Below are 21665 nucleotides of genomic sequence, written 5' to 3'. Positions count from 1 at the left end.
TCGAGGAGGTTGATGTCGAGGAGGTTGATGTCGAGGAGGTTGATGTCGAGGAGGTTGATGTCGAGGAGGTTGATGTCGAGGAGGTTGATGTCGAGGAGGTTGATGTCGAGGAGGTTGATGTCGAGGATGGGTGTCAGGCTGGTGTGACAAACAGCCGGTCGAAGAGAACTGGTTGGTTGATTGCCTCCAAAACCACCAACTGCTGCAAGCTGTTCCGGTCTGCTGCCGGTGCTTGATGTGTTCGAAAGCCGCCCTGGCCAAGTTCGGTGGCTCGGATGCCATCCTGACCTGCAACATCGAGTATCCTGGAAGCCTCAGGAACCGTTTGTCGCCAATGCAACTAGAAGAATCCAGTGAAATCGCTGGCTAGTGCGGGAGCGTTTGTCAAGAAGGTATCTCCGCCAGTCCCATAACCTGTGAACAGGCCGTTGTCGACGGCGTTCCACCCAGTGCCAATGCCCTGTTGGAACCCGCCAGTGGCCGGCAGGGCCGCTGGGTATTGAGGCCCTGCACCCGGTGCCTGTTGGGGTACGTCTTGTCCCCAGTACCCGTCGAATTGCGGGAAATTGGCGGCGAACCACACCGGATTGGTGGGATCACCTAGTGCCAAGTCGATGCCTTGCTGGGAGGCACCCACGCCCATCGTGGGCGTGACAGCAGGCCCTTGAGCCAGGGCGGAGGCGTCTTGGGGCAGTTGCTGCTGCCCGGAGGTCTGTGGCGTCCCGTTGTCTGGGACCTGGCCACTCTGAACGAGTCCAGTCCTGATGGGTGCTGGGAACTCGCCTGCCCAAGCAATGGGCTTGTGAGGGCACGATCTGACGTGCCGCTTCACATTGTCGACACGGTTGCTGGTGTGGTTGCAACCGAGCTGGTGCCATGCGCACCTGTAAAGGCCGGCGTTGCCGGAGCAGGTCTTTCTGTGCCTGCGGAAGTTGGACTTGTCTGTGAAGACCTTTTGACAGGCATCACAGACCGAGCGCTCTCCGAGATGAACGCTCGCCAGATGGCCATTGAGAGTGCTTCTGGCCGTGAAGCTTTTGTCACACTCTGTGCAGCTGTACTTGCCGGACATCTTGACTGCTCTAGTGGTTGAAGGTGTAGAGGTCTGTGGTGGAAAGTCCGAGGTGTTGGTGAGGACGCCTGGTATATTGTAGGCGCTTCAGCAGTAGTCAGCATCCAGTAGCAGGGAGGAAGAGACCAGACTCAAAGTGTACCTTTGTTGTGTGGGAGGTCGTTGTCTTCAAGACAACGGAGAGTGCAGGGTGATTGAGGTTGGAGTTCAGTGTCAGATTGAATGTGGCTTTCGAATCTGATATTCTCAGAGGTTCAGGCTGTGTCGAAGTGCTGTATGGGTTCTGGGAAACGGGGGGGACATAGGACAAGGAAAACAGTGAGGTATTTGTACTAGGGGGCAAGTACAACCAAATGAACAACATTTTGTCGAGCCAGGCGGTTCCTCTGTCTCGAACTCAAAGATGCTGTAAAAGACCAGGCATTGTCGGGTTCCAATAAAGTTTTGACCAGAACGAGAGAGAGAGAGAGAGAGAAAAAACAGCAGAAGGGACGAGTGGTGGAGCGATGGATGGTCTGTGTTTTGATTTTACCACTCTCGACTGAGCGGTATGAAAGGAACTCATGGGAAGGAAACGTGGATGGATGTAACAGTGGCCGAAAGTGGCCCAGGTTGGGAAGCCAGAGTAACATTGTCCATTCAAATATCAAGACAAGCATCTGGCTACTCTCTGGTTGTCTTCCAAGCACTCGACGCATGGACACTTACCTGCTCAATTAGCCGGCGAGGGGTCGACAGCGTGCATTTAGACTTTTCTGTATTTCTTTGGTTCAGTAGGACGGATACAGCATAGGGCAATGAGAAATATTCAGCGCGACGCGTGATATATTGTGGAGCTCACTCCTCAAATGCCCAAGCGCCAGCCATTGTCCGGGGATTGTGGGCAACAAGGTCGTTTTGCGGCCACTGTCGAGATGTTGACCCAGACCTTGTGATGGGGCAAGACGCATAGAGCGAGGTCTGCTTTGGCAAGCCAGAACGCGTTCATTCAGAGCAAGACGCGTCGCAGCCTGAGAAGTGCTCATCACCGAGGCCCGGCTCAACCCACGTCAACCACGACAGAGAACAGAACGAGCAAGGACATGGTGGGTGACCTGGGTCTTCATTGGTCGAATCCCAGACTTGTTGCTGGCAGCAGAGGTGCTACTGATCATACCGCCATTTCAGATACTTGTGGTTCAGATGGGCCCTCTGAAAGAGTGCGGTGCGCTCTTGAAATGGTAATTTTCTTTTCATGGTTCCTCATTCGCGTCGTATTTCCCGAGCCTGGTTCGTATTGAGAGTGGAGCCGTATTTTTTCTTTCCTGGCCCCCTAAAACGCGCGAAAACTCTGCGAAAAATGGAATTTACTTGATGTTTTGATAGTATCCGGGCACATAAGTGAGGGAGGTAAGCTTGTCTTGGTCATGCTGTCTGCAATGGTGTTAATTAGTTGATTGATAGATGAAGTTGGATGCTTCTGGTGAGGTTGGAATTAGGTGCTTGGTATTATTTTCAGTGTGCGGCGCCGTAGTCGCAGCCTTGCACGTGCTCGACCACAGCAGCTAGATCAGGTTTAGCACGGCGTAGCATGGATCCGCTTCTGACAAAGTGTGTGCGTGTCTGGGCACTGGGTGGTTTGCGTACGTGCCCAGGTGCGTTCCTTGGTCCCTTGGTTCCCCCCAAATCCTCCCGAAACCGAACGGCGCATTGTGCAAACGAAGGTCCAAAGTCAAAACCCCCACCACACACCATGCACCGCCTCTCTTCCATCGCTTCTTGAATAACAGAACCAAACTGTTCATTCTTCATCCCTCATCCCTCATCCTCCACCGTCTATGCTCTAATTTCCTTGCCCCAGCCCCTCCCCCTCGTCGTTTAGACATCCTATTTTGCTCTCGCTAAAGCTCCGCATCTGCATCTCGGGCCCCATATTTGCCTTATCCGTAGTCCCGCGAACCTTCGCGATGGGGAATCTGTGCTCGAAATCAGCCAACAAACCTGACAACTTTTCCACTCCTGGCCGTACGGTTGGCGCGAGTACGCAGTCGAAACAAACTACAGCTCCCGTCCCACAGAAGATCACAAGCAGCACTCCTGGTCGACCTCTTGGTGGTGGAGATGGAGCCTCGAGCGCCGATGATGCCAGAAGTGCTGCTGCCAGAGCAGCAGAGGTGAGTGTTACTGTATCGCAGCTAAGAGGTGTCTCCAGGGCCAGAAGCGTGGTTCTGCGGCCTTCGCCTCGATGCTGGCCTATCACCCTGGCGAGGACCTTGAGCTGACTGAAGTCACCAGGAGCGCGCCGCGAGGGCCAGCAAGACGGGTGGGAAACTTTCCACCCAATTATCAGCGCAGAAAAAGCAGACCCAGAATCAACTGCTGAACTCGGGCTCCGAGGCCGAGCGTAGAGCGCGAGACGCCGACCAGGGCGCAGAAGCTCGAAATTGGAACTAGGCCAGAATGGTTGGGACCTTGGAAGTCGACACGGTTTCACCTCGTCGCCTGGTTTGAACACAGGCAGAAACATTCTGCTTGCCCTGCTATCAAGGTTTGGCTACTGATTTAGAGAGGGGTTCAACAATCACATGGCGCCTACAAACAGGTTGAATGGCTCAAGACACGACCCGCTTCCCCGGCCTTACTACGGCACGCTCTCCCTGGACCTACGCCGAGTTTGTCAACATGTATGGGGAGGGGTTTTCTGTTTTGTTGATACATCTGGGTCAATAGAAGTCCTTTTTCCCTGAGCGGCACTAGCACAAGTCCACCGAACGGGTTGTTGCTGGCAAGGTGCTTCAGGGACATGCAAAGCGGCGAGGTTTCTCTGCTTTCTGCAATGAACGATGTTTGGCGTTTGTTGTTCTGTCTTATGTTGGTGGTGGTTTCATATTGATGTATTGGGAGTTTATGCTACTTCTCTCGGACATATCCATCCTTTTCACCTTTTCTCTGTCAAAACACAACCTGCTTGACCAGCACCTCTGAGTATTGTGAGATGACTGCATCTCTTCTGCCTTTACCCTTCCTTAGCTACCCGACGCCCTTGTCTGCCACTGTTTCCCCCGGCTCTCTTGCTGTCTTGCCGTGTCGATGCTCGCCCTTTCCTTTTCCCGCTACTTCTTGTACGACACCCTGGCGTAATTCCCCAGTGACTAGATATGTAGACAGATCCCTGCGCGAATCGACCTAGAGTAAGTACGTACGGAGCCACCCTCGAACTCCCGGGCGAAGAGCTGAGCAATCCCGCCCAGGCGTAGTACCGTACCTCCAGACCGAGAAAGCCGAGCTAAGGAGAAATGGCAGTAGACCAAATAATAGCTCCCCAAGTTCTCTGTCTCGAAATCCATACGTCTTACGACGCGAGTTGTCTGCACAAGTTCAATCGAGTACAAGTCCTGACATGAGGTGTAAGCAAACTCTGCGCCTGTGTGGATGACGAAAAGGCCCGATCCGATCATAGGTAAGGTATATCCTCTCCAGTCATTTCCGGCTCAACCACTAGTGATTGCGTTCTTGTTCTATTTCCCGTAGAAGATCTATACATCATGGACGCTGCGGCATCACTACATAGAAGACCTGCAAGGATCCGCACCACGGGCTGTCAATACGACTAAATATATCAGCGGCACAAGGGAAGATTCATGTCGAGAACTTCTCTCCGGAAAGAGTAGACCATGTGTCCTATACTAAACTGCGAGGTTCGTAGCAAAAATGTACAAAAGTGACCATCGCGGCCGATTGAATTGGTGTCTGCTGTCTGCTGTCTCTTCTGTTCCTCGTCTCCCGTATGGAGCCTGCAGGGCTTGACGCTGGACACTTTCTACCGTACGCCAGATAGAATCTCCATCTTCCTGAAACCAGCTGCATGGCTGGGTTAACATGCACTAACTTTTGCCCCTTCTGTGATCACCAGCAAACCAGTTAGAATGGCGCCCGAGTACCTCGAGCCTGGTTGTGACACCAAAACGCCCCCGATAATACCACCGTTCCTCCCATAATCTGGCATGCTGCGCAATAAATGCGTGGCATGGTTGAATCAACAGAAGGCGGTAGAGTCAAGAAAGTCCGCGTCACATCCGGGCCATGGTGTCATATGCTCATTTCATTGTTCATTTTTTTTTGGTTCATCTTCACTCTGTGCCGGCTGTGCTCAGTTCCGGTCTCATAGCATATCACTTCATGTCGAGTTCAGTGCTCAAATCCGTCTCATTTCGTCCGGTCCATGATCCAGTCCAAAGACCTTTGATCAGTTCGAGACCTGAACGAATAATTTCTCAGCTCAGCCTTATCCTTTGTGCTCTCCATGTTACCACGTGCCTGTGGTCAGTCATTACCATCACGAAGAGCTGGCTTGTGCGACGTTCATATGGATGGCATCATGCCCTCCACTCCATTTATTCGTTCCGCGGTGAGCTGTTTTCGGTACCGTCGCCAGGCAACAGATTTCCTCTGACAGCAAACATCTTCCCTGTGGTACCTGCAACAAAGCCATCGACCTGTCTGGCGTACTGCTCAACCTGCCGACTATTCAACATGCTTTCCAAGCGGCTCGGCTCGGTAGGCAACTTGAACAATTTCTGCCACTCATCCTCTGGCAACGGTGGCTGCTTCGATAGTGCCCTCGCCGCATTCTCTGCCTTACGCTTCTGCTGCCACTGCTGGATCTTAGCCTGCTCGCGGGCCAGAGCGCGGGAATAGTAAGAGAAATTGTTGGCTTCAACATGGTGGGTCTCGATACTGTCAAGAAGGTTGTCGCAGGTTTGAGAGAGGTAAGGGTCAATAGAGATTGATAGTGAATCGAAGGATGGTGCCAGGGTGTCGTTCTTGACAACGGGATTATTCTCAATCTCGTCAACAGAGCTGGGAGGTTTCAGGACGCCCGAGGCCAACATGCGGGGCACTTGGTGGAGAAAGGTATTGACAAGATGCGAGTTGTGGACAGTAACAGGGACTTCGACGAGGATATCTGAGTATTTGAGACCAGACTTGAGAAGACTGTCCATTAATCGTTAGCACCAGGGTTCTCAATTAGCAGCGAGGGTGGGGTATTACTTGTCAGTGGTGAATTTGTTCTCCTTGTACGCCGTCATGAATTGTGGTGACAGTCGGTAGGCGCGAATGCTCAGGATTCCTTGAGAGCTGCGACTGACATCATGTACCAGTGCCACGGTCTTCTCATTCAACTCTTTCTGGTAGTGATATTGATTCTCAATGAAGTTCGCGTTGACGAAATTGCCTAAATTTGCGCTCGTGTACCACCCGACATTGTTCGCGTCAACATTGACCTCACGTAGCATACGGATCATCTCGGCTTGGTAGGCAGTGTTGGCCTTTGCGCGAGGAGCGGAGGCAGCAGCGTTGAAGTGTTGAGTCTGGTTGTCGAATTGCGCCTCTGGCGGCAGATCGACGACGGGAAAGGGGAAAGAGTTGGTCACTTCGAGAGTGCCACTGCTGTTGTCCATGCCGACGAGGAAGCCAGTTGCGATGGTGGGGAAGCGACTGGCGCAGTGTTTGATCACTTTCATGACGACCTTTTCATCTCGTCACTACTTTGTGAGGAGCGAATGAAAAGAATTGCACTTACCAGCGCCTCAAGCTGGACCGCCTTCACCTGCGTCTCTTTTCTGCATGATTGTCAGTGATCTGAACATTGACGAAGCCATCAGGGAACGTACTCCAGAACGGACGCCATGACTGCTGGCAGTGTTGTGTTGGTGGTTGTGAGATAAGTTCTACCCATCCTCACCGTTGGCACCGTCTTTGTGCGGAGGGACATTTTGGCGGTGGTGGTGATAGACAAGGAAAGTGTGCCGAGTCACGTGGAATGCGGGCTCATTTTTGTGTCTGTGCGCTGGAGTCTTCTTTGGCAAAATTAATACTATATAACAGAGTCGATTGATGCTGGAGTTCTAAGTAGTGCCAACAGGCTAGTTGGAACAAGTAATACTTGGTTGTGATGGCGGGCACCCGATGCTCAACTAGAGTGACAAGGCTGAGTCACAGCCTTGTGTCGGAGCGTGCTCTGCGGAGGCAAGTGATCAATGACGGTCTCTCCAAATAATTTATGGATGTCCACCAAGTAAATTAATTTGGCCAATCGTCCAGTTCACCTTCTCTTCCCTAATCTTTGACGGAGTATATAGATCTCTTTCTGTCTTGTGTGCTTGTGCTTGTATTCCATGTCTAATAACACCAATTCCGACATCTGGTTTGTGAGTGACTGCAGTTCCAGCTCTCTTCCTTTGTCTAACATACTGCATAGGCTGGTGCATTTGCTGCGTTCACTGTCGATCTGCTTGTCTATCCTCTCGACACTCTCAAGACACGTCTTCAATCGCAACACTATGAACAGTTATACAAAGATGCCAGTGGCAAGACGAAGCCTTCTCTATTCCGCGGTCTCTACCAAGGCGTCGGTTCCGTCATCCTCATCACCATTCCTTCGTCTGGCGCATTCTTCACAACCTATGAAGCTTTGAAGTTCGGTATCTCGGAAGCAGTGCCTCCGAACTCCACGATATTCCTTCCCCAGCCTGCTATCCATGCTGCAGCGAGTGGTGGTGCCGAGCTTGTCAGCTGCGCCATCCTCACCCCGGCGGAGGTCCTCAAGCAAAACGCTCAGATGCTTAGTGCTCGAGGGAAGAGAACATCGACCTCCTGGGAAGTCTTCAAGCATTTCAGAAACAATCCTTCAAGACTATGGAGGGGGTATACCGCGCTGGCCGCCAGAAATCTGCCATTCACCGCACTACAATTTCCTACCTTTGAGTATCTGAAAGGATATTTTATGCAACGGCGGAAGGATCGAAATGGCGGGAGACCTGTCGAGGGAATAGCTGAGCGCGCGCGAATCACTGCGATGAGTGCCGCTATTGCCGGAAGCGGAGCTGCGTGGATCACAACTCCGATCGACGTCGTCAAGACCAGAATCATGCTCGCTGCAGGATCCGGAGATGATGTCCCGAGGATGGAATCCAAAGGCAAGACCTCCAAATTCCTTATGGCAGGCGTTCAAGGGTCACGCAAAAGCGCATTCATCGTGGCTAGAGAAATTCTCAAGGCCGAGGGTACTCGCGGGCTGTTCCGGGGTGCGCTCCTCCGAGCTACTTGGACATCTCTTGGTAGCGGTCTATACTTGGGTTGCTATGAAGGCGGCCGTTTCTATCTGGAGAAGAACAGAAGGGACGCCAAAGAAGGCGATCACCTCATGCAACGTGACTGGTCGAAGGTCAAGGTGGGCATCGGAAACTCTAGATCTCAAGAGGTGGTGAAAAAGAGTGCGTGGCAAGAAGACTGATCGACCAAGCTACTCGATGAGTTTCGTCCTATCCGAGATGGCTGCTTATTCGGCTAGGCCTGGACGTATCTGCTGCAGATGCGATTATGCTCTCTGAAGAAGACGTTATGTTTCACCATTTGGATTTAGATTTCTCTGAGGATGTCAACGCCACTGGTGACGGAGCGATCTATCAATTCCTCCAACATTCTTTGTGCCCGAGTCCTTGGTACGATGAGTGGCTCCAGTGGAACTCGACGCCGCGATGGATGACCATGCGACAAGCTTCTATCTCAATCGGTCCTGAATGCTGAGCGGCTCCTACAAGATATTAGTCATCCTGCTGTCTGGAACGGCCTCCAAACAATGCCGTCATTCGATATACCAATGTCCGAATCGGGAAAGACACGTGACTCGGGTCCAATCGTCGCCAAAACAGGTCGAAATACAGCCACAAGTCGCGCACCTGTATCACTCAGCATACAAGAGGCCAATGCTATTTTCGCATGACCAAATCGTCGTGAGGCGGCTTTGACTTTTGAGATTAATATCTACTGCCTCAAACCTCCCGTGGGAGCCATGAAAAGTTCAAATAGCTGCCCTTCTCGAGGACATTCCACCAGGTCCCTTTTTCAGTTCAAGCTGAGGATATCAAGACTATTAACTCCTCGTCTGCTGTCATACCAAAGCCAAACATGGCAGATATCTCAGTCCTCTTGATCGGCGCAAGTGGCGCTCTTGGAAAACCTCTCCTGGATGAGCTTATCCGTCAGAGGCATCAGTTCAAGCGCATTGCCATTCTTGCGACGCCTGAAAGAGCCAGCAAATTCAGCGAATCCGGCGTGGAAGTTGTGGTTGGTTCATTCTACGAAGCAGCATCATATCAAGGTTCGCAGGCCAGCAATCCAGTCGTCTCTCACACGAATGCATTTTGACTCTTTCGCGCAGGCTTTACACACGTCGTTTCGGCAGTCGGTAACGCTCTGATGATCCTGCAACCTGCCATGGTTGATGCTGCCATCTCTGCGGGCGTAAAGCACTGGTATGCCTCGGAATGGAACAGCGACATTGCACAACGACAGATCCAAGCCCTGCGCTATTTCCGCGACAAACATGCCGTCAGGGCCTATCTGCGTGCTAAAGCCGCTCAAGCGCCCGGTTTTCAATACACCCTCATGGTCACTGGCATCTTCACAGAATGGGCGCTCGATGAGTTCTATGGATTTGACCATCAGAAACTCACGGCACGAGTGTATGGGCAGCCTGGGAACAGGATCGGTGTCACAAGCATCCCCGATATCGCACGGTATACCATTGATTCACTACGGATTCCCTTTGAAGGGGTTCCAGGTCGCACACTGCGGATACAAGGGTGGACGGGCAAGATCGAAGACTTGATCGGCGAACTGGAGCAGGTCAGAGGGGTCAAGTACCAAATCACCTGGATGGACGTCTCTGAGGCCAAGGAACTCGAAGAACAAGCCAGGGTGGACGAAGACGACGTGTCCGAGATGATGTATAGCATCAAGCCCTTGTTGGCCAGCGGATATGGTGTCGCGGACGGTGTGGGTGAGTTGGATCATGAGCTCTTTGACTGGAAGCCGGAGACGCCACGAGAGACCTTTGCCCGGGTTTTTCGAGATGGTCCTTTATGATGTATGATGTATATACGAGGTACGCCATCGACTAGACTCGGGACGATGGTAGGTAGCAGTCGGTCATCGGATCAAGGCAGAGAAAGCGGCTTAATCATTCATTAGTGTAATAGACAGAATACAGCTTTGCACTGTTCGACCATGACAGCAGGCAGGCGATTGCCACTTTGTATTTATTCATTCCTCTATGTCGTGTCGTGCCATTTGCATGAGAGTTATTTTTGGTAGTCGATCTGTAGTGTCTATATCCCCCGTTTTGGTCGTCGTTGTCATGTCCGAAGCATGAAAATCCCACGAGGTCTGCGGCAAGGAGGATGGGAGGATGGGACAAATTTTCATAGCTACTAGCTGATCATATCAGGTCATCTCGACGTCCTCGTCCTTGGCTGTGGTTGTGGCTTTGGCACTCGCTCCAGGATGACGACGAGCAGCATCGTCCTCGGCGTCGACATCGACATCGGCTTCGATCTCAAGGTCTCCATCTTCCTCTACCTCCTCCTCATCGTCCTGGTCATCCACGTCCTCCCAGTCCCCGTCATCCTCATCCATCTCGCCGTCGAGCCCCAACTCCTTTTTCAACCCGTCAACCAACTCGACCGCGTGCTCTCGGAGCCGCTCGTCCTCGTACCCCTGGACGCGGTACAGCCGGAGGCAGTTGTCCAGCCACTGCTTCGCGGTCTCGAGGCACTTGGCTTTCGTTTCGGGGGGGGTGTCCCCTTTCTGGGAGATGAGCACCTGGCACCATCCGCCGAGGTACCAGCATTCGACGCTCTGGTCGTCCTCGCGGACGAGGCCCTCGAGGACGGTCATGGCGACGGGTTCCAGTTGCACCTCCATGAGCAGGCGGCTGAGGGAGACGCGGGTGGCGAAGTCGGGCCGTCTGCCATCTTCGCCCGCGCTGGCTTCTTCGTCCTTTGTGGGATCTTGTACAGAGGCCGACGGCGTGTCGTTCCATATGTCGAGACTCCTCTTGAGGGCTGTTCTGGCGTCCTCTATCCGTTCTTGACTGATTCGCACGCTCGCCAGTGTTTGTAGAACCCCGGCACTCAGGTGCTCCGGGCACACCGCCACGGCTTCGGTGACGAGCGACTCGCATCGCGACTCGGCGTCGTTCTCCCACGACAGATCGGTCATGTAGACCTCGGCCATGGCGCAGAGGGCGTCTGCCAGCTTCGATTTCTTTTCGTCGAGCACCTTCTTCGCGCCCGCATCCCCGTCCGACCCGGTGTCCATCTCGTTGACCGCCTCCTCGAGCACCTCGATCTCATTCCTGAGCACCTCGCACGCCTGCTCAAAGTACCTGATACTCTCTGCCCCACCTTCTTCACACAGCTGCGCGAGCCAAAGCCACGGTTCCGCCGATATCAGTGCCCCGTCTTTGTCGATCCGAGTCGCGCGTAAAAAGTTTCGTCGTGCCGACTCCACATCTCCCAATGCAACTTGGATTTCGGCGTTCAGGGTCAGAACGGACGGCAGCGTGGGTATTCCCTGCGCGGCCAAGGACAACAGGTCGTCGATCTCGATCTCATCCTCCTTGGGAGCATGCTGTTCCTGTCGCTCGGCTTCGAGTCTCTTCAGGGCCTCTTCGGCAAGCGGCAGCGCAAGTTCCGGTTGAGCCTGTTCAAGGAGTTCGGCAGCCTCGGTGAGGAGGTCTTCGATCGATTTCTGCGACTTTTTCGGGACGCCTTTCACAAGCGGAGAGGTCGTTGAGCGGAGGATATCTCGTTGTTTCGAGCCTGCTTTCGTCTTGGTTTTGGCCATCTTGGGTTTGTATCTCTGTCGCGCGCAGTATTAGTAGAGGTGGTCTTAGGCCAACGAGAGATTTTCCCAGCACAACCTCCAAGGCTTTGGAGATCTCAGCAACTTTCTCCCCAAACCACAAAACTTTTCTGAAATGTTTAGACACCACTTTGTCAGAGGGAAGGTTTCCCGAACGAGCACAGCCTTGTGGTATTGGCAAGGCTCAACGCTTTTGAGAACGCCCGAACCAAGTAATCAGATTCGTCTACATACAGAAGGTAAAATACGACTTTTGTGGAATGTGGCCTGGGGTCCATATGAGGTACTGCAATATGCGGGACTCTCCACTCATTTCGGTCCTGCCCCATCAAGGCACTTTACATTTCGTCTTGATTTACTTGAAGCACTCAACTCTCTTTTCAGGCCGACCAGGACGAAAAACTGTGCCCGTGGCTATAAATCGATCACCATGTAGCAGAATCCCAGAGCCAGGTTTGCCCAACGGTATTCACCACGCTGAGATCAGGACCCAACAGCCCCATGTCGCTGCCGCCTGTTTGGTTGACATAGGAATTGTCGGCGCCGTATGGAGCCACGTTCTGGTTGATTCCATCACCATTTGACCTCTCCATATCTGTCTCAGACACCTCCGGGAACATCGCTGTCAACATCTGTTAGCTACAAAAGACACACGACAGAAGGACCTGAACGATGGTTCTTACCTTGCTGCATAATCAGTAGACCATTGTTGAAATCTATATTCTCGAAGCCCGAGAAGTCAAAGTCGCCGATGGAGGTCTGGACTTGGTTCATTGTAAAAGGAACAGATTCGTCCTCTGTCCTTGTCGTGGTGGGATTTGCCGTCACGTCCTCAGAATACTGCGGATCGCCAAAAGCAGGACCAGGCGTGGCAGCAGAGGAGCCTACCGCATCCCTGACTTTTGTCCCTGATAAGGAGGCCATATTTTGGGAGTTGTCCGATTCCGACAGCATCGCTTTGATCTCTTTCTCCCCAATGAGTCGAATAAGATCCTTCAAAATCTTTGATGTTTGCGCCGAGAGGAGGGCTCTGTCAGACAAGAACCGTGAGAGGGACATGATCCGAGCAACGGCCTGTTTAGCCATTTGCGCCTCCGAGGACAGAGGCCGTGAGAGAGCTACGATGCAAAGGACCATGCCCGCTGTGAAAAGATTGATCCCGAGAAATGCTGCGGCGTGGCTTTCCCGTGCAGAGACCAAACATTGGCGGTAGTCGCCCAGTTTAGAAGATCTGATGGCGGATTCCCAACATTTATCTCGACTTGCCAGTAGGATTTCATGTACATGTCGATGTGACAGCTTGTTGTCATTGGCAAAGTCGATCTGTCCAGAGGAGTACGTCGAACTCTGGGACCCAGCTGTTCCAGCGTCTGTCTTGAAGTTTCGCAGATCTTGTGAGAGTAAAGGGCGGTGTAGAAGTATCTGTACATTATCGTACGCAATCTGAAGAGCCAAAGCTTGTAGTATAAAGGGCCTGGAATTTGCTGTTACAGGTTCCGCAGGGTTTCGACACAGATCCTCCAACTTCAGCTCCGGTGGCAGTGAGCTGAAGAAGTCGGACAGCTCCTTGTCAATGCGATAGACCTTGAGTGCCAACTCGGATACACTCCGACTTCGATGGAAGTATAAGTCACCAATAATAGGCGAAGATATCTGATACAACTTGATCTTGTACTTCAAGTAGGCAAATGTCGTGACTGGTTCCACGGTCCCGTCCGGCATGGTCGCAGTGGAGCGAAAGGAGGGATGCTGCACGGTGGTGTCGCCGATATTCTCGGGGATTTTGATGTCGATTTCGTCCATGGAAAGGCCACATGGCCGACCAAACATTGTTGCCGCAAACCTACAGTCCGAATCAGAAGAAATGCGGAATGGTCAGCTCCTCTACTTACCGGTCGAAGATAAAAAGAGCCCAAAAGACTCGTCTGCGCTCTTCTTTCGCAATCTCTGACAAGCCTCGCCATGCTGATTCTCTGTGCAGCAGCATAAGTTGGGCGCATCTGAGTCCAGCTCCTAGAACAACAAATGCAAGGTTGGGGTGGCCGTAATAGACGTAATATGACCCAAGAAGAACACACACTTGGACAGACTCGAGATCCGCTGCATCGTATAAGGCATGCATGCTGTCTTCGACCTTTTTGAGAGATAGCTTTCGAAACGTCTGCAACTGGAAGGTAGGGAACCTCTGTCGGACGTCGTCCTCCGAGGCGTAATGTGCGCCCATGGATAGTACCAGAAGTATGAAGATGACCTGATTTGACCTAGACCGCGAAAATCTCCTTGTCGCCATCAGTCTCTCATATGACGATCGAAATGTTGGCTCGTGGAAAAGCATCATAAACCAATGTACAGCATCGAGATAGGTGTTTAGGAAATAGTCTGTCACGCGTTTGGAAGGTAATTCGAGGCCGAGCAGCTGTTCCATCGTGATATCGTCCTGAGATGTTCCGAACACCCCCTGAGAACCCCCCAAGCCCCCAGGGAGGGCGGAGGTGGAGCTCTCAAGGACAATCTCGGGGCTGAAGTTGTCAATGATCTGGGCTGCCTATCAGTGACACGATCAACACATATTCCGGCAGACTGACCTCCTGTGTCAATCCCGCCGATGAGATCCTCTGGTTGTAGGCTTCAGGATCTGTCGCCGAGAGTCGATCGAGACTGACGGGTCCCTTGACCTTCGCTGGACTATTCGTTTGCTGGCCAGGAGTGGAACTGGTTTCTCGATCGTCTCCATGGCTGTATCGTGGTTGCGGGGAGGAACTCGTGGCGTGATGTAGACCTGGAGGGACAATTCCATTCTGGTTCTCGCTCTGGCCAGTATCTGGTTCAGGGGAATGGAGCCTTGACTTCTTGCGCCTAACTTGGAGTAATTCTTCCTCAGCTCACGACAAGATGATCTCGTTGGACTGCTCGTAGAGCGACAAGGGCGACGACTAACCTTGGTCTGGACTCCGAGATACACGGAACCTCGGACCTCAGGCACAATGAACAAGGTCGCTCTTGATCACACTGCGCATCGACGTCAACATGTATGCATGGTGGATGGCGCAGGGCTGACTCACCTTGAGTTTCTGTCGGCGACATCTTTGGCAAGCTGATTGAACCCGAGATCGACGCTTTGCGCCTGAAGTCGACGAGAGATGTTGTGGCCATTCTGTTTCCGTGTCCATAACTAACTGTCCATTTCTGCGCAGAAAGATATATAGATCATGTATATATGGAAGGCGGTTTGTAGTGAGGCCATGAACTAAATTGTTAACGAGGAGAACAACACTCGAGCCGAAGTGAACCTCGCCGTCGCGTGGAGGTTCGACGAGAAGGGGATCGCCATTCACCAAGAACTAGTAGCGCTTCTCCATGGAAAGGAACTTGGTGGTGTCGGGACAAATTGGAGATGACTAAGAATCGGGGGAGAGGGCAATGGGGGGCATGGGGAGTTCTCGTAGGTAAAGCTAGCTAGCGAGTCTAGGTGCCTAGATGCCTAGGTTCTCCGTAGGGCTTGTAGTGGATCCCCGGAGGCCAGCCGGGGCGAGTAGGCCTTGGCAGGAGCGGAACTTGGACGTCTGGGCAGTGGGCTTCCAGGCTCCCCAAGGCACTTGGTACAGAGTAAGAGGTACAGTAACCATTAAAGAATCCTCCTACATTTTGAGTGTGAGAGAGATGAACGGAAATGATTCTGCAAAGCCGGAGTCTGCGCCCTCACTACCATAATTCCTAAACCACCAGACACGACTAGCCAGTGTCCGAGACAGGAGTTTTTACAGTGTGTCAATGCCAGCAATATTGATACATGTCCTGATCTATGCATAACCTCTTCTGCGTCGTCCCTGGTTCCTGGGACGCTGGGTAACAACGAGAGGATTGATTTTGTGTCTGTCGCGTGTCTTGAAGCCGGATTTCGCCTGATGACGGGTTAGAATAGTTAACAACAGCAGCAGAAGGGCACTTACTGGAATTCCCCAAGGGCTCACCGGGATGCGGTTACCCTTGGATTTACCTCGACCACCACCGTGCGGATGGTCTGCTGCGTTCATGGCCACACCTCTCACAGTCGGTCGAATATTGAGCCAGCGCGACCGCCCCGCCTTGCCCAGAGAGGTGTATTTGAAGTTGACATTGCTTGCAACGCCAATGGTTGCCACAGCGTCTTTGTCGATGAGTCGGACCTCGCCACTGGACAGGCGCACGGTAACATAGTTGGCCGCCTTCTCGAATTTTCTCAATTGCTCCGTGCTTAGAGTAGACAGATCCATGTCGCCGTTGTCACCAATCAACTTCATCATCTCTTTCTGCACCGTGTCTTCCCCTTTCCCGATGATGATCCCATGTGTCCCAGCACTTCGGCAGATCTTGCCAATGTCGCCTTTCGTCGGAGTAATGTTGAATATGGGGGTGCCAACAGGGATCATGCCCAATTGCAGACAATTGCCCCGATGTGCTGTTTTGGACGCCAGGACACCCTGATCGATATGTCCGCCCATTTCATCGATCAGTGACTGTGGTAGACCTGATCGGTAGCTCTCCACCGTGTCCCCAGCTCGTAAACCTTCGGCCGCTAGGATATAACTCCTTTCTTCAGTCTGAAGATTTTTCACGAGAGCGATATGAGCAGTGCGACCGGGGTCATGCTCGATTCGCTCTACCAGATGCTTTCCTCCAGTGTGTCTTGCAAAATCAACAATTCGTATCCTTCTCTTATGTCCACCTCCACGATGCCGCACCACGACATGTCCAGTATGATTTCGGCCACCTTTGCCATGGCCCTTTTTGGGAAATGTGAGAGGGAAGTGTGGTCGACCTTTCCATAGGTGTTCGTTCAATGGGCGGACCAGATGTCGAATACCTGGTGTTCGAGGAGTATAACGTCGCAGCCGAACTTCGAATTTGGACAGTGAGGTTCGATCATCGGCTTGAGCAAGAGGGAGATCTGTGACGGTGTTCTCTGTGACCGACCCGCTCGACTGCACAGGGTCGATGCCTTGTACCTGAGCGTAGGTCCTGCGAAAGGCAGGTGACGGCAGTTGACATTTCCTGCACAGCGCGCGGAAAGGTATTCGCGGTTGGAGCATTTTGGAGAGTGATATACAACGCAATCCGATGTGCGTTCTCCCTAGATCAGTTCATTGTCTTCTGACATTAATGTATCAAGCCAATTGGACACAGATCTGTCTCGGAGCTCTGATCCAAATTATTTCACAAGCGTAGGTGGAGGAAGGCCGACCAATCGGCAAACATGCCTGCCAAGGACTCTTCGACTCAAGGAGACAAGCGTAGCCTTGTAAGCCTTGCCCATTTCGAGAGGCTTGATGCTTGTGCTAAGATCCTTTCCCATTCACTGCACCCTCACAGGGAGGTTTTCTTTGATCCCGTGGCTTTTATTCCTCTTCTAGACGTCGTGATTCATCACAAATTAGAGTACAAATCTCTCACTGGCTCTTCATTCGTGTGGAGACCATGAGTGAAACTGCCATGGAGCCCTCAACAAAGCATTCCAAAAGTACATCAAGAACAGCGTACACTGCCCGTCGAGACGCTGACAAGATTGTACAGATCCGCTAGGAAACCGCGATGTTGCTCCTCAAATGTACCTTTCCCTTCCTCAGAGCAACAGTGATCCTGCAAAGATTAAGGCGCCTCTGAATCAATCAATACGATACTCCCCATATCCAAAGCCGACATTCATAGCTGCTGTCAGACAGAAAGCCTCTGGCGCTTTGAAGCAGGCTCTGCAATGGCACCAGATCCGGATCCAGAACTGGTTAGCGACCAAACAGTCGACACAGAAGATCGTGGATGTCGATTCCGAAACCATGACTGTTGAGGTTGACTCGTTGTCCTCGATACTCGGCCCTGATGTGAAGCTCACAACTCCCGAGATAGATTCGCAGACGCAGGTCTCTGAAGAGAGTGAATGTATGTCAAGGATCCCCCATTTAATTGAGCTCTCTCAAGTCTTGCAGATCTGTCCGTTGAGGACGTTGAAGTCAGTACAATCCCTTCGGAGGACTTGATGACCAGTTGCAGTACCGATTGTGGCCAGCGAAATGATGCCTACCAACCACCTCTTCAGTCCCTCCAAGCGTCCGATCAATCTCCGGCAGTTAGCGTCAAAGCGCAGACTCCTGAACATTGTTACATAACAACGTCCAACCAGCACTCACCACTGCACACTGAGCGGCAGGAGTTCAACGATACATCTCGGTTTGTATAGCTCATGCGCAAACTCTCCCTCCTTTGTCTCCGCCTTGGGAGGCGCTCATGGCTGACAACAAGAAATAGCCCGGCCGTTCAAAAGAGGCAATGCCAACAATACAGTCTCCGTGGTACAAGAGTCCATTCAGTAAGCCGGGTTTTGAAACTTGAGATACTAATCCTGTCCATCTAGGGTACTGCGCACGTGGCACGAACTGTTTCCATTTCCACGACCCCATGAAGGTTGCATTATGCCCCTCTGTCCTTTGCAATCAACGATGTTCTCGAGGCATCAACTGTAATCTCAGTCATGTTCCCACCCATAACACCTCTCCGACGTGCAAATACTTCCTTGCTGGAAGATGCAATCGATCCCCTTGTCCCTATTCCCATGCACCGATAGAGCCTTGGGCAGCACCTTGTTCGGACTTTGCCTCTTCTGGCTACTGCGAGCGAGGTGGAAGTTGCCCTTGTCGTCATCTCCGTCAGTGTCGTGATCAAGCTAGATCTGGCATCTGTCGCAACGTCAGATGCCCGCATCCTCATGTTGCCCAAGCAGAAGGTGGGAATGGCGAACAGTCATTGCGCAGTTCCAGCAGCCGGAAACCTTCGACTCTCGTGGAATCCCAAACGGACAAGACCCTTGGAGGACCGTGTACCGTCACTCCCGTGACTCCTCATGATCATGACAACGCGATGGGTCCCATAGATGAAGATCGACTATTCAGTCAGCAGGCCGACTTCATCCGACTGTGAGTGGATTCTATGGTAACTCAGTATTGGCGCAGACTACGAATAGTGTTGCGGGACAGAAGAGATGCAAAGTTGTTGAGTAAGGAGGTGTCACCAGGAACAAGGACAATAGCTGCGTCAGTCGGCCAGGATATTGAGAATAAAGCGATAAGCCGGAAGGAGAAGATAGTGCACATGCTGAGCATGTCTCCAAGAAGAATGAAGAACAATTCTACAGAACTGTTGTAACCGTGGAGAAGAAGCCGAATACATTGTGTAGTGTGTGATGAGGTACATTCTCTGGGTGCGTCGTTTGGGCACCTCAGATGGCCAGGCCTGGTTAGTCCGGCCAGGCAGTATCAAAGTGACCAAATAGAAATCCTCGGGGCTGACAGGCCCATCATGCATGACGATGAAGTGGGGAAGAAGACTTCGTTATGGACTTCCTCTTCAAGACCAGGCAAATCATTGATCATCGACGTCCTAAAATGACCCTTTCAACACTTCGTACAAGATTCTGACCTGCGAGACACATTCTTCTCGTCCTGGCCTTCCTTTTTCCTCCAATCCTCACGCCGATGAAAGTGGGAGTCCACCTCCCCATCTATCCCTACCCAATGGCCACTTAAGAGATGCCCAAAGTCACCTCCCCGCGGACTTTTACGGCTTGTTGGACCTGCCGCCGCCGAGGTGTCCGTTGCGACAATCTCGTCCCTCAGTGTACGCAGTGCCTTCGCTCACGTCTGACCTGTGAGGGCTACGACATCCGACTCGTGTGGGTCGACGCCGAGTCTGGGGAATACGAGCCACAGCAGCGACGTGCCTATCCCTGTGAATTGACCTGGGATGGATATCCGATCTGGACACTGAAAGAGGTCGAGCATCTGATTACACACGCAGAGAAGAAGGGGTGTCGATGTGTCTTACACCGTCATCGCAGCCCATTCGTTACGTTTTCGAGCTACGAAAGCCTTGATACTTCGGCTGCCCCGGTGGTCCCGTTCAGGGAGACAGCGCCTCGACCTCGGGAAGAGGGTGTAGAATGCTTGAAAAGCCCGCTTACTGGACCATCAGTGATTACAGCCCCTTCACCACAAGCAAGAGGCAACCGCGAGCATGCAGATCTTGGATCATCCACGGTTTCCATGCCGGCAGCCTTGTCCACTTCTCTGATCCCTGATGGATCACGCGAAGACAACAAGCTCTTCCATCACTACATCTCCAATGTGTCCGTGATGATGACGCCCATCAACGACGACTATAATCCCTGGAAGTCAACATACCCGTGCCTCGCAGTGCACGACGCGACTTCGAACAGCACCCGATCCCTCTTCCACGGGATCCTCGCACAGTCGGCATTTCACCTGTCCAACCTCAATGGGCTCAACCCTGCCAGCTATCGCAGGTTGGCTACGCAGCACTTTGGCATTGCGTTGCGGCACCTTCGCTGCAGCCTCGGTCGTCCAACAGAGGACTTCAGTAGTACTCTTGCGGCAATTCTGACCGTCACGCTTGCCGAGCATGTCTTTCACGGCCAGTCCAAAGGCTTGAAGCACCATCTCCAAGGTTCAATTCAATACGTGGCGCAGTTTTTGAGGCAAAAGCCATGGGTTACTTCGGACGAGGCGTGGGTAATCACACAGAGCTTTGTTCTGCACACGCTCATGTCTCAAATCGTCGGTGGCGACACCCCCAGTACGGATAGAACGCTTCACGAGGTCCTGGAAGACGTCACGGCCGACCCTCGATTCGCATATACGCTCGGCAGTACGCCGCGGCTGATGAAGGCGTTGTATGAGGCCCGTCTCCTCGAGGGACAGCTGACGGCGAGAGGCGCCTCCAGGGGCGGCCGTAAGCCAGATCTGTCCGAGGATGAACTGGTCCAGGCAAGTAGAATCCTCGTCGCGCTCGACTCACCCCTCGACGCAGAGGTCGAGCTCTACATGAGCAGACAGCGGGCGGTGGAGGAGGGCGCAGAACAGCGCAAGTTCATCGTGTCGAACCTGAACCTGTTCAATTCAGCCGTGACCATCTACCTGCTCTGCGTGGTCCTGCGTCATCCTCCATCGGCGGTCACGGACCAGGTGTCCCAGACCCTGTCTGCAGCGGCGTCGCTGCTCGAAATGGACCGCACCGCCGTCTCCATCTGGCCCATCTTCATCGCCGCCGCCGAAGCCTACACGACGGAGGCGCAGACACTGGCCGACAGCGTCCTGAGCCTCTCGACGAGCTTCGGGGTCGCCAACCGTGCGTTGATCCACCAGGTCGTGAAGCGGATCTGGAGTGAACGAGAAGAAGTCGCCGCACGACGAGGATGTGATGCTGGCATCGTCCTCGTGGACTGGCGCGAGGTGTTGAGGAACTTGGACGTGGAGATTCTGCTGCTTTGAGGACCTCTTACCAGCGAGCGCATGTCGGTCCCAAGGCCAAACATAAGTATCTCGTACTATCCTTGTATCTCGTGCCTTTTGGTCAAGTCATGAAGCGACTGTAGGATATGTACCCGGTGTGCTAGGCCAGTGTAAACCTGGTTTGTATCCTTCCCTCCCTGTCTGGTCAAGTCAAGTCAGATCTGATCTGGTCTGATCTATCCCGGCGAAAATTACTGATCCCCCAGCTGACCTATTGACCATCACCATGAACCAAGGGTGTGTATATAACCCAAGTACGAGTACGAATTCACTGAGGATGCGGCACGGGATAATACCTCGTAATCGCCTATACAGTACTCGGTACATAGTTATAGAGCTTTACCGAGACGAGACGAGGTAGGAAAATCTCTGATCTGATTGACCACCCCCATCGGGGAAACCAGGTCATGTCCAGGGTGGTATCAAGGATGTACATTATGTACATTATGTACATACGAGGCCCCCACTTTTATCCATTTTATCCATGCCATCCAGTGTCCAAGTCGAGAAGGCCACAGCGAAAAAAAATGCAGATCCCCCTGATAGGCTAGGCCAGACTTGGTCAGGTC

General features: G+C 52.6%; 9 protein-coding genes across 9 annotated transcripts; 5 read left to right on the top strand and 4 right to left on the bottom strand.

Moving 5' to 3' along the window:
• Positions 1–340: 340 nt before the first annotated feature.
• On the bottom strand, positions 341–1072 carry AYO21_08579 (hypothetical protein; the record flags this gene model as incomplete). Its single annotated transcript, XM_022658522.1, has 1 exon — positions 341–1072. One exon carries the CDS (start codon positions 1070–1072, stop codon positions 341–343), a length of 732 nt encoding a protein of 243 aa, XP_022509232.1.
• Positions 1073–3018: 1946 nt separating this feature from the next.
• AYO21_08578 (hypothetical protein) lies at positions 3019–3505 on the top strand (the record flags this gene model as incomplete). The annotated part of the gene is made up of 2 exons (XM_022658521.1): positions 3019–3225; positions 3347–3505. 2 exons carry the CDS (start codon positions 3019–3021, stop codon positions 3503–3505), a joined length of 366 nt encoding a protein of 121 aa, XP_022509231.1.
• Positions 3506–5445: 1940 nt separating this feature from the next.
• AYO21_08577 (eukaryotic translation initiation factor 3 subunit H) lies at positions 5446–6827 on the bottom strand (the record flags this gene model as incomplete). The annotated part of the gene is made up of 4 exons (XM_022658520.1): positions 5446–6046; positions 6104–6582; positions 6636–6675; positions 6727–6827. 4 exons carry the CDS (start codon positions 6825–6827, stop codon positions 5446–5448), a joined length of 1221 nt encoding a protein of 406 aa, XP_022509230.1.
• A 403-nt stretch (positions 6828–7230) lies between these two features.
• AYO21_08576 (hypothetical protein) lies at positions 7231–8348 on the top strand (the record flags this gene model as incomplete). Its single annotated transcript, XM_022658519.1, has 2 exons — positions 7231–7263; positions 7314–8348. 2 exons carry the CDS (start codon positions 7231–7233, stop codon positions 8346–8348), a joined length of 1068 nt encoding a protein of 355 aa, XP_022509229.1.
• A 674-nt stretch (positions 8349–9022) lies between these two features.
• AYO21_08575 (hypothetical protein) lies at positions 9023–9982 on the top strand (the record flags this gene model as incomplete). Its single annotated transcript, XM_022658518.1, has 2 exons — positions 9023–9215; positions 9276–9982. The coding sequence occupies 2 exons, from the start codon at positions 9023–9025 to the stop codon at positions 9980–9982; spliced, it is 900 nt and encodes a 299-aa protein (XP_022509228.1).
• A 357-nt stretch (positions 9983–10339) lies between these two features.
• AYO21_08574 (hypothetical protein) lies at positions 10340–11743 on the bottom strand (the record flags this gene model as incomplete). The annotated part of the gene is made up of 1 exon (XM_022658517.1): positions 10340–11743. One exon carries the CDS (start codon positions 11741–11743, stop codon positions 10340–10342), a length of 1404 nt encoding a protein of 467 aa, XP_022509227.1.
• A 443-nt stretch (positions 11744–12186) lies between these two features.
• AYO21_08573 (hypothetical protein) lies at positions 12187–16830 on the bottom strand (the record flags this gene model as incomplete). The annotated part of the gene is made up of 7 exons (XM_022658516.1): positions 12187–12383; positions 12445–13604; positions 13654–14297; positions 14347–14571; positions 14700–14760; positions 14824–14915; positions 15712–16830. 7 exons carry the CDS (start codon positions 16828–16830, stop codon positions 12187–12189), a joined length of 3498 nt encoding a protein of 1165 aa, XP_022509226.1.
• Positions 16831–17215: 385 nt separating this feature from the next.
• Positions 17216–17972, top strand: AYO21_08572 (hypothetical protein; the record flags this gene model as incomplete). The annotated part of the gene is made up of 3 exons (XM_022658515.1): positions 17216–17258; positions 17312–17674; positions 17722–17972. The coding sequence occupies 3 exons, from the start codon at positions 17216–17218 to the stop codon at positions 17970–17972; spliced, it is 657 nt and encodes a 218-aa protein (XP_022509225.1).
• A 1345-nt stretch (positions 17973–19317) lies between these two features.
• AYO21_08571 (hypothetical protein) lies at positions 19318–21075 on the top strand (the record flags this gene model as incomplete). Its single annotated transcript, XM_022658514.1, has 1 exon — positions 19318–21075. The coding sequence occupies one exon, from the start codon at positions 19318–19320 to the stop codon at positions 21073–21075; it is 1758 nt and encodes a 585-aa protein (XP_022509224.1).
• Positions 21076–21665: the final 590 nt, after the last annotated feature.

The sequence above is a fragment of the Fonsecaea monophora genome (genome assembly GCF_001642475.1).
Source record: "Fonsecaea monophora strain CBS 269.37 chromosome Unknown Scaff75, whole genome shotgun sequence".
NCBI classification, from domain to species: domain Eukaryota; kingdom Fungi; phylum Ascomycota; class Eurotiomycetes; order Chaetothyriales; family Herpotrichiellaceae; genus Fonsecaea; species Fonsecaea monophora.
Note: the sequence above shows the minus strand (reverse complement) of the source record. Positions and strands in the feature narration are given on the sequence as shown.